This window comes from Elephas maximus, chromosome 7 (genome assembly GCF_024166365.1).
Source record: "Elephas maximus indicus isolate mEleMax1 chromosome 7, mEleMax1 primary haplotype, whole genome shotgun sequence".
NCBI lineage: Eukaryota > Metazoa > Chordata > Mammalia > Proboscidea > Elephantidae > Elephas > Elephas maximus.
Genome location: NC_064825.1, coordinates 44,025,331 through 44,036,098, shown reverse-complemented (window position 1 = coordinate 44,036,098; position 10,768 = coordinate 44,025,331). Strand labels below are relative to the sequence as shown.

The 10,768-nt window shown below is 42.6% G+C and overlaps 1 protein-coding gene across 1 annotated transcript; it reads right to left on the bottom strand.

The window, feature by feature from the left end:
* Positions 1-629: 629 nt before the first annotated feature.
* On the bottom strand, positions 630-8,567 carry NDUFC2 (NADH:ubiquinone oxidoreductase subunit C2). Its single transcript, XM_049890670.1, has 3 exons — positions 8,256-8,567; positions 2,820-2,963; positions 630-805 (listed from the first exon to the last, which is right to left on the bottom strand). Exons 1-3 carry the CDS (start codon positions 8,422-8,424, stop codon positions 756-758), a joined length of 363 nt encoding a protein of 120 aa, XP_049746627.1. The 5' UTR covers positions 8,425-8,567; the 3' UTR covers positions 630-755.
* Positions 8,568-10,768: the final 2,201 nt, after the last annotated feature.

The following is a 10,768-nucleotide window of genomic DNA, read 5'->3' as shown; positions in this document are numbered from 1 at the left end:
CAGGCCTTAAGGTCTCTGTCACCACTACTCAAGTCTGCTGTTGTACCACGACAGCCATAAGTGACATGTAAACAGATGAGCATGGCTCTATTCCAATAAAACTTTTCTTATGCACATGGGACTATGTGGGCAGCACCTGTCTGGAGCGAAGATGAGAAGGCCGAGGGGGACAGAAGCTGGCTGAATGACATGGAAATACAGGGCAGAGAGAAGTGTGCTGTCTCATTAGGGGGAGAGCAACTAGGAGTACACAGCAAGGGTATATAAATTTTTATATGAGAGACTGATTTGATTTGTAAACTTTCACTTAAAGCACAATTAAAAAAAAGAACACTGGAATAATCATGTCTCTATGGTGTCATGGGGACATCTTTTTTTGGCTTAATATGAGTAATGACTAAGTTATATATACATATGTGTATATGTATACATACTATTTGATAAATAAGTATATGATAATACAAAAAAAAAAACCTTTTTTTATGGATGAGATTTGGCCTGTGGGCTATAGTTTGCTGACCTCTTAGCTAGCACTAAACTTCATTTTTAAATTTGTTAGATGTCTTCTTAAAACTGAGGGAATGGTAACTGATGATGAACTATTTTTCTTAAGACAGAAAAGAGAGCACTCACGATGACCATTTTAATTACAAGGTGTTGACATACAAATTAACACAAACTTTGTATGTCACGAAAACATGTTCCAAAAAATGCAAAATAACAGATTTTGGTGAAACTGGAGCATTCTGGAGAATTCAGCGTATTGGATGGAATTCTTCAAGAATTTCAGCGTAAGTTTTCTTATCTATAAGAGGAAAGATCACAACAGTATGACTTATGTAAGTTATATTTTTAAAAAGTCGTATTTCCTAAAGAAAAATTAACACTCAATATTCTTATGGCTAGAAGCCCCCAAGAATTTCCCTATTTTCTGGACCTCAACCATGCCTTGTTAATCACTGAGACATTTGTTTCACTAAATAAAGAATAACTTTGGAGGAATCTGTGGTGACATCCAGATGGCTGCCAGGAGGGCCAAGGTGCCGCCAGAGGTATTCTGGCTGAAGGCGTGATGAACAGAACGAACAGGGTGAGGCAGAGGTCGGCTAGGAGGGGCCAGAAGCTGATGTGTTCAAGCTCTCCATGTCCCTGCTTCCAGTGCCTGTGGCTTCTGGCACAGCTGCTGGTAATCTGCTGCTCAGAGACGGAATGAACCTGTGTGGTAAGGTACGCTCCTATAGACAAAGGGAACTTAGAAATCTCTCTAGGCAAAGAACCAGAAAGTCCAGGACTAAAGACTGGCTCAGTCACTGGATCTCATCTTGGGAATCAGTATTTCCAAGATTCCTTCCAGCTCTAACAACCAATGGTTCTGAGTATTCCCCATTCCCTGATACAACCATTATTCGTGGCTTTGTGCTAGTCTTTCAATTCTCCATCAACAAAAGAACTGTACCTTTTTGGTTCAACCATAAACATCACATATGTGATTGAAGGCCATGAGAACATTAAATAGAGTAACAAAATTTTAGAGTTAGATACACCCTTAGTGATCATTCACTCTCATGAAATTTAAATGTTTTATATTACATATTCACATGGATAGGAAAAGCTATGTAAGTTCAAAATTTTCCTATATTCATTCATTCAATAAACACTGTGCAGGCCCAGGAGAGATAAAAAATAAATATCCTATGAAGTTAAGCTCCCAGCCTACAAAGAGCTGACCACGTCTGTGGTATGCGCATGTATGTAAATACAGACACAAAAACAATTAATTGCAATTATATTCACAGATGAACAGAGATAGGTAGAGCGTGCTGAGGGAGTTCCTGTTTGTGGCTGGATTAAGGCTTCACTGAGGTGATGAATCTTGAGTGAGAATTTGCTAGGTGGACAGGGTGGGAATAGGGGCAAGAGGAGGAAGAACATATCAGGAAGGGGGCACAGCATATACAAAATGATACAGGAGAGGCTCAGTACAAAGCATTTCACAAGGCAGGAGTGGAGTGATGGGAGATAAGGCTGGAGAGCCAGGCAGGGGCCAGTCTTGCAGCGTTCTGAGTAGGTGAGGTCAGCTAATATTTATTAAGTGCCTATTATGTGTGTAGGATCTGTGCTAGAGGCTGGGGAAACTATAGTTCAGTGAGGGACACAGATATGTGGATATAATGGGTCAAAGAAAAGGGCAGGGTGTTTCTACCAGTATACAGGCAATTGGGCTAGCCTGAGGAAATGAGCCATCCTAAGCAGTGTGTATTTTATCTTGGAGGCAATGTTTTTGTTTTTGTTTTCCAATTTTAAGCAGACAGATGTGATCAGATTTACTTTCAGGAGAAATAAGAGTGAAGGCAGAGGCAGGCTGGAGGCAAGTGCAACAGTCTAAGCAAGAGATTATCAGGGCCTGAGCTAGGGTAGTGGCACTGGGAGAGAAAAGAGTTCAAAGTTGAGAAATATTTATGAAGTAGAACTGGTAAGACTTGATGACTACGGGGAAGTGAAAGAGAAAGACTGAAGATGATTCTTAGGCTTCTGGCTTGAGATCCAGGTGGAGAGTAGTGCCACTCACTGAGGCTGCACACAGAGCAGCAGGAGGTTTGGGAAGGCAGAGGGGGCAAACAGTTTGTTTGCTGTCACTGAGGGACACAGAGGTCCTCAGCCAGAAACTGGATATATGAGTTCAAAAAAATTCTGGTCTACAGACAAGATGTGTGTGTCCTCAGAATATAAAAGGTACCTGAAGCCATAGACATGAATAAGATTAACCAGGGAGTATAGTACAGAGTTAAGAAAGATTTTCTCAGTTAACTTGGAAATACCTTTTTCAGGAAAATCCTCCGGATGTGATTCTACATATGCAAACATATCACGGTCCCTCACAGCATATATATAGTTTTGTCGTTTTAAAAAATAATATCCAACAAAAAAAAAGGAAGTAACATATAGAAGCTGACGATGCAAACCTGAAATTCAAACACAATTCCCAAAGAAAGCAAAAATCAGTTAATGTGTATTAAGAGTTACGTTTGTACATTTCAGATATATAATTTATTATTATGGATCTTCCAACATCCTTAAAAAAATTAATAAATAAAGCTTTTCTACATGGCTATGTCTTAAAAAACAGCCTTGACCATCAGATACCAGAATCCTCCTAAAGAAGCCTGACAATTATGAAAAGTTACACTCAGTCTACGAACACAACTATCAATAGATCCCAATATATTTTTATTCCGGCTTTAATGGAGAGAGGTAAAGTCCTCTTATGAACGGTCTAAAAGCAATTTGGTTTGTCTCCATACCCTGATTTATATTTGCTAATCGACTCGACGGCAGTGGTTTTTTTTTTTTTAGCGGGAATCTACTTTTTTTTTTTTTACTGGTTACTAAAATAGTAAGCTAAAATACAAATTTATCTCATCAAGAAATCTCTTTACTGTATTCTTTTGTACATTCTGAATTTTGTATCATTTGCGTGTATTACCTATTCAAAAACGTTGTTTTGAAAATAATCAGACACTGGAGAAGACCAAATCATACAATCGAGGGACAGCTAAAATTTAAAGTCTAAAGGAGAGATCCAGAGGTGAGAATTTTATATATGGAAACATTTTTTGCAAAAGGTTAACTGCTACCTTGGTTTGCTGGCAGTACTCTAGAATTCCATCCCCAACACTTTTCTTATCCCTCAGCCATTCCTTTGGGAAGCTTATTTACTCCTGTAGATTTATCTATTACGCATGCGCTGATGCCCCAGCAGTATGCCTAACCCAGACACCCAAGCTGAATAACACACCTAACCAATCTTTGGCGGATATGTCCACCTGAGTATCCCAAATTGAACACATTTCCTTCCTGTTTATGCCTACTTCTATCACAGAGAACGGCAAGATCACTTACCCAGGAGCCCACATCACGATCCTTTTTTCTATCCTCTTCCCTGCCATCTAGTCATTGAGTCCCGTCAATTCTACTTTGTCAATATTTCCTTTCCTCACTCTAGGGAACGTATCTCTCATTTGCACTAACTGGCCTTCTTCTCATCTCATTTTTCTGCTCCACTGTGAGCCCAGCTTTTATCCTGTCACAAGAGAAATCTTACTAAAATGCAAACCTATCTTGTCGGAATCTTCCATCCTTCAGTTATGCCCAGCAGTAGTCTAAACTCCTTAATATGACCTACATGGCCCTTCACCAGCTGACTTCCACCTTTATCTTCTGACACTCCCTGATATGCATACTATCCTCCAGCAACACTGAGCTCGTTCTGTCTCCCCACACAAACCATGCTATTCGTGCTTCTAAATACTATCACTGGTTATTTCTCTGCCTAGCGACCTCTTCATCCTTCTAGACTCAACTCAGACATCACCTCCTCTAAGAAGTCTTCCCAGACCTCTCCTGGAGTTAAAAGGGTGAACTCATCTCTACTAATACTTAAGTTGCTGTAATAATTTATTTCTGTCTCTGCTACCAGGCAAGGCCAATGTTCGGTACATCTTTGAATACCACCACTTAGTAAATATTTAATAAATGAGTGAATGACCTTGGGCAAGCTAATTTACTACCACTAAAACGGATGATATCTACCCTATCTTTCTCACAGTAGTAGTATTATATAAACAAAAAGAAAAAAACAAAAACAAACCCGCTGCCCTTGAATCAACCCTACAGGACAGAGTTGAACTGCCCCATAAGGTTTCCAACAAGCACCTAGTAGATTCCAACTGCTGACCTTTTGGTTAACAGCAGAAATTTTAACCACTACGCCAAAGAAAAAGAAAAGGTGTGTAAGTGTTTTGAAAAATGTGTAAACTAATAAAAATGTAAAATATTCTTAGAGTCTGGGACTGAGCTGGGCTGAGGCTCTTTTGCGTCCTCCTTCGCTCCAGCCACTGCTTCCCCTAATGGGCCACCTACAATACACTGAACCAGAGAGTGCTGAGTTCTTCCAGGTGTCACTGGGCTACAACACACCCGGGCTCTCTAAGCTGACCTGTATCCCTCACAGAAAAAGACTCTATAAATGTTTTAGGTGATAATGTCCCAGTCCCAGCTTTAAAGCCATGGCGTGGCCTCTTCCCAAGCCCCCATTTCCCTGAGCTCTCCTCTCTAAGTGGTGGTCTTCCCCCTACCACATGCACAATCCCCTCCACAATTATTTCTCCCTTCTTTCCTTTACTCAGTTCATCTGAACCTGGAAGCTATCATGCTCTTTGCAGAACATCATAAAATATTGACACATGGAACTAGAAATCAATAAATATTTAATGTTGTGGACTATAATTAGATACCCACTCACTCTAAATTTGGGGTAGGTAAGTGACAACCGCAACAACAGTTTAAAAACAGATGATGGAAGAAAAAAATTATATTAATATTTTCTGCTAACTTAAAAAAGACCTGCACAATTTGATTTCACTGACAGAATACTCCAATCCTACCCACAGAATACATAGGTACTCTCCAGGGCTGTAGTTTGAATGTCCACTACATCTGTCTCCTTCCCCACTCCTCCAATTCTTAGAAACATCATTTACAATGTTAACACCAGTTACCTTAAGTCCATAAACTTGTATCATAATTTGTCTTTTTTAATGACTACAGTTTATACATGTTCATTCATTCAATGAATATTTATTTGAGTACGATATGCAAGGAACTGACCTAGACAAGCATAACATACATTCAATAAATGCTGCCGAGAATAACCATTTCGATAAAATCCTCAAGACATAAATTTTCCAGAGCAACTTAGGGAAGTCCAAGGAACTCTGGAATCCTGATCCCTAGCCCTATGCTAAGTGCTTTACGTACATCATCTCATTCGGTCCTTGGAGCCACACAGAGGTAGGTATTATCTCTTTTAAAGATGAGGAAACAAGTTCACAGTGGTAATTTCCCCAGAATCAAAAGCTAGTAAAGTGCTCTTAACCACTATATTCTTCTGTTTCCCAGAACCATTAAAAAAAAACCAACTGCTAAATAATGAGTTTGATAACAATGAAGCAATATTAAGTAGTATACATATCATGTTTCAGCCAACCTTTACTTCTCTGGAAAGTCTCCTTCCCATCTGTAGCATGTAACACAGCGCCTGGCACAGACAAAGAGCTCAGTAAACACTGAACAAACAAATATATGGTAAAAGTTTGGGTAAGAATAGCTAAGGAAAGGGAACTTTGTGGAGCGTTTTCTCTGTTAGACACTTTACCTATATAGAATCTCGCTTAATTCTCACAACAAACATGTAAAGATTAGTCTCATTTTATAGATGGGGAAAGTCTGGCTATGAGAGGCTTGACCAACTTGCCCAGGGTGACATAGCTGGAAGCAGAGGAACAGGGACATTTAGTTCCAAAGTATGGTAGTCTTTTCATTATACCAAGAGATAGGCTTGGGGAAATGTGGAATAGGATCAAAAGGAAGAAAACCCCGTGTCTTTAGAGGGAGAAACGGACATAGATCATTCCTTTCTGTGGTGAGGGGCCATGTCCAAGGGAGATGGGATTTTAGTACTATCCGAGCACTAAAGTGCTGGGATTTCATGGGCATGAGGTGGAGCCAACCTCCAGACATGACAAGGAGCTAGAAGGCTAAAAAGGCACATGTGGGGTGATTCCTGGTTGCCTAACCATTGCATTAGCTTTCTTCCAACTGAGCTACCCATACCCATTGCCTTCAAGTCAATTCCAGCTCATGGCGATCCCATGCGTTACAGAGTAGAGCTGCTCCATAGGGTTTTCTTGGCTGTAATCTATGGAAGCAGATGTCTGTATCTTTCTTCTGCAGTGCTGATGGGTGGGTTTGAACCACCATCCTTTAGGGACCTCCCAATTGGGCTCCTTGGCTCCAAAGCATGTTGACATTGCTGATAAAGTTGACCTTTTACAACAAAAGTCTGATAATTGTACTCCCTCAGCTTTCAAAATCTGCCCGCCTAGAGCACAATCATTAAACTGGCCCCATTTACAGAGGCCTCTATCTCCTCTGTGGCACACGGGTTAAAGTGCTCAGCTGCTAACCAAAAGGTCAGCAGTTCAAACCCACCGGCTGCTCCATGGGAGAAAGATGTGACAGTTGGCTTCTGTAAAAATCTACAGCCTTGGAAACCCTATGGGGCAGTTCTATTCTCTCCTATAGGGTCACTATGATTCAGAATCCACTCAAGGGCAGTGGGTTCTTTGGGTTATCTTCTTCAAGGAGCCCTGGTGGCGTAGTGATTAGGTGCTCACTGGAAGGTCAGTGGTTTGAGCCCACCAGCCACCTGCGGGAGGAAGATGTGGCAGTCTACTTTCATAAAGATTTACAGCTCTGGAAACCCTATGGGGCAGTTCTACTCTGCCCTATGCAGTTACTATGAGTTGAAATCGACTGGATGGCAATGGGTCTTGGCTTTACCACCTCCATTTGTTTCCCCTGGAAGCTCCCAGTATCTACCTGATATATCAAAGCTAAGTTCAAAGACATCTCTTCCATTCTCCCTTTGGAAATCTGGTCCTTAGTACAGCATTTGTGTCAGTTATTATCAGGATTATCAGTCTACCAGTAGGCCAGTGATATATTACTAGGCAATACACCCCAGTGGTTTAGGGCCTTTCTACTCAAAGTGCCATTCCCAGAGCAGGAGCACGTGGGAGCTGGTCAGCGACGCAGAATATCAGGCCCCTTCCCGAACCTACTGAATCAGAATCCCCATTTTAGCAAAATCCTGGTTATTCCTATGCATATTGTTTGAGAAGCCCTGGTTTCCAACATACTAAAAAAAAAAAATTGCCATCGAGTCAAGTCCAAAACAGGCTCTGCTACTTACTAACCATATGACCTTGAGCAAGCTGCTTTAACCTCTAAGGCTCAGTTTTCTCATTTATGGATAATACCTCCCCCTAAGGTACTTGAAGATTAAACGCTATTAATGCCCGGGGAGAGTCAGCAGTACACGGCAAGGAGCGAAGGCTCATCACTGCACACAGCACAGCACTTAGCAAAACCGAGAGGAGCAGAGGATCCAGTGCCGGGTCCTTCAGACTCTCTGCGGGGTCGTGGAAATGGCCCTACTTTGCTACACCTGCTCCCCTGAAGTGACAAATGACACTGTGGCCCCGATCGATTCAGGAGAGCTAACGCTGTCAAACGCCCCCGGAGGCGAGGCCGGGCCAGGGAGGCGAAAAGACCCCGGACCAGCGGAGGCGGAGCCTGCGCTTCGCCCCGCGAGCCCCCCTTCTCCCCGCCGAGCCCGCCCTGGCAGCCCTCACCCGCCACGATCACCGGCCTCCGGTGGATCGCGTTATCAACCAGGCCGGCGCAGTAGCCCATGAAGCCAAAATAGACGAGCCGCGCGTCGGTCAGCTTGGGCGGGGGCAGGCTCCGGGCCTCGTCCGGCAGGAACCGTAAGGGCACTCGGCCCGGCCGTCCGCTCATCATGGTTACGCCGTTCCCACCGGAGGCCTGGCCTCACGCCGCCAGCTCCAAGGAAGACCACCTCCGGGGCCTGAGCCACAGACCTTCCCCTCCGAGCACCGGGCTGAAGGGCATGGCGCACGGCGGTGCAGCGCCCAAACCTCTCCCCGCGCGCGCCACCGCCCGAACTCCGCATGCGAGGTTCCGGCTACTAAATGGCCTACCCCTACTCGCTCGCCCGCTGATGGGAATGGGTGGTCCGAGGCCTGGTATTACGGGATCGAAGAGTATATCAAACGAGCCAAACTGGGCGAAGGCTAGGAGACACTAAATTTTTCTCCCAGTCTCTCCTACCCTGAATTGCCCGTCCTTCCCCCGCCCCGAGATGTCCCTATAGCAAAGATTCATCTTTACACCCAACACCCCCAAGTGGACGCGAATAGTTTTGAGAAACGTTAACAACTGAAATCTCATAAAAGTTAGTGTTCATTTTCTGGGTTTCCAGTCGTTCCTTCGCACAGGCACTCTTTTCAAAATGTAGAATTAAGGCTGGACTCTGGCTTGCAACAAAGAATTTGGAAAACCCTGGAAGGGATCATTTAGTCAATTCTCGCAATTTAGGGTGGGTGGCAGCACCCTGGGGTCTTTAAGTCCTTGCCCAGGGCTGAGAGAGGAAATGCTCCCAAATGGTTTGAGGAATGAAAGAAAAAAACGAATCTATAACATGCTGCCAAGTAACTGTCCAATTTCGGTTTACCTACCTATAATACTGGGGAGTCTCCGTCTTTGAACAGCTTTGTCATTAGAAAGTCCTTCCTATCCTGTCCGCTCATTAGTGGGATCAAAATTTTACCTAGGTGAATGCCACTTAAACCAGGGATTAGTGCAAAGGCACATACATCTGGGAAGTGGAAGGATTAAATGCCGTTAAAAACCAAAAAAAACGAACCCATTACCGTCAGTCAATTCTGACTCATAGGGACCCCACAGGACAAAACAGAACTGCCGCCTAGAGTTTCCAAGCAGCGCCTGGCAGATTCGAACTGCCGACCTCTGGATAAGCAGCTGTAGTACGTAATCACTACACTACCAGGGTTTCCAAGTACAGTTAAAAAGAGTGAGTAAATAAAGAAGGGACCTTTTATACCTGTAAAAAAAGCACTCCCTGATCTGTAGTATTTCGAGGTAGGATTTTCCAAAGGAGTGTGTATTGGAACACTTTCCTGGAAGGCAGCAAATGTTTCAGATGTTCACATCCTTTGACCCAGTAATTATACTTCTGGGAATCTGTCCCACGGAAATAATAAAAACTATGAAAAATCTTTTTTGTACAAAGTTTTCTTACAACCAATTTCTTTTAAAATGATACCAAATTAATTAAAACCTCCAAAAATGTCCCACAGTAGGATTATGTAAACTCTGAATACCAGATAGATTATTAGCCAAATACTTAAATATCTAGATGTTTACAAAAGATTCTGATATAACATGATGAAGTGCTTATGTGTACTGACTGGAGCAGCCGAGGCTCAGCTTCTACAAAGAAACTAGCCCTGTGTAACCAGCTGCCATCTGTGTGGACTCCAATTCATGGCGACTCTCTGTGTGTCAGGGTCACACTGTGCTCCATAGGGGTTTCTTTTTTTAATTTCATTTTGTTGTTGTTGAGAATATGCAGAGCAAAACGCACACGAATCCAACAGTTTCTACGTGTACAATTTAGTGACATTGATTATATTCTTTGAGTTGTGCAATCATTCTCACCTTCTTTTTCTGAGTTGTTCCTCTGCCATTAACATAAACTCACTGCCCCCTAAGTTGCTTATCTAATCTTTTGAATTGCTGTTGTCAATTTGATCTCATATGGATAGTTCTTAAAAGAGCATAGTGCTCAAGGCAGGCCTTTTTTTTTTTTTACTAGTGAAGTTAAACTATTGTTTGGTTTTAAGATGATATCAGGTGATATTTTTGGATTAAGGTTTAAAGATTATCTCAGGACAATAGTTTCAGGGGTTTATCCAGCCTCTATGGCTCCAGAAATCTGGATTCCATGAAATTTTAAGTTCTGTTCTGCATTTTCTCCATTTTGATCAAAGATTGTTTTATAGAATCTTTGATCAAAATGTTCGGTAATGGTAGGCAGGTACCATCCAGTTCTTTTGGTTTCATGGCAAAGGAGGTAGTTGTTCACAGAGGCCATTAGCCACACCTTCCATAAACCTCCTCCTATTCCTGACTCTCCTCCTTCCTCTGTTGCTTCAGGCGAATAGAGACCAATTGTTGTGCCTTGGATGGCAGCTTGCAAGCTTTTAAGATCCCAGGCACAAAGCAACAAACTAGGAGGTAGAACAGAGCACTAAACACGTTA

What these genes read in the sequence shown, in the direction of transcription:
- NDUFC2 (XM_049890670.1), bottom strand. Translation starts at nt 8,424, where the DNA reads ATGATGAGCGGACGGCCGGGCCGAGTGCCCTTACGGTTCCTGCCGGAC. An exon ending in GAGGCCGGTGATCGTGGCGG is followed by an intron (nt 2,964 to 8,255) that starts GTGAGGGCTGCC and finishes TTTGAATTTCAG; the next exon opens with GTTTGCATCGTCAGCTTCTA. An exon ending in GGAGGATTTTCCTGAAAAAG is followed by an intron (nt 806 to 2,819) that starts GTATTTCCAAGT and finishes TTCCTCTTATAG; the next exon opens with ATAAGAAAACTTACGCTGAA.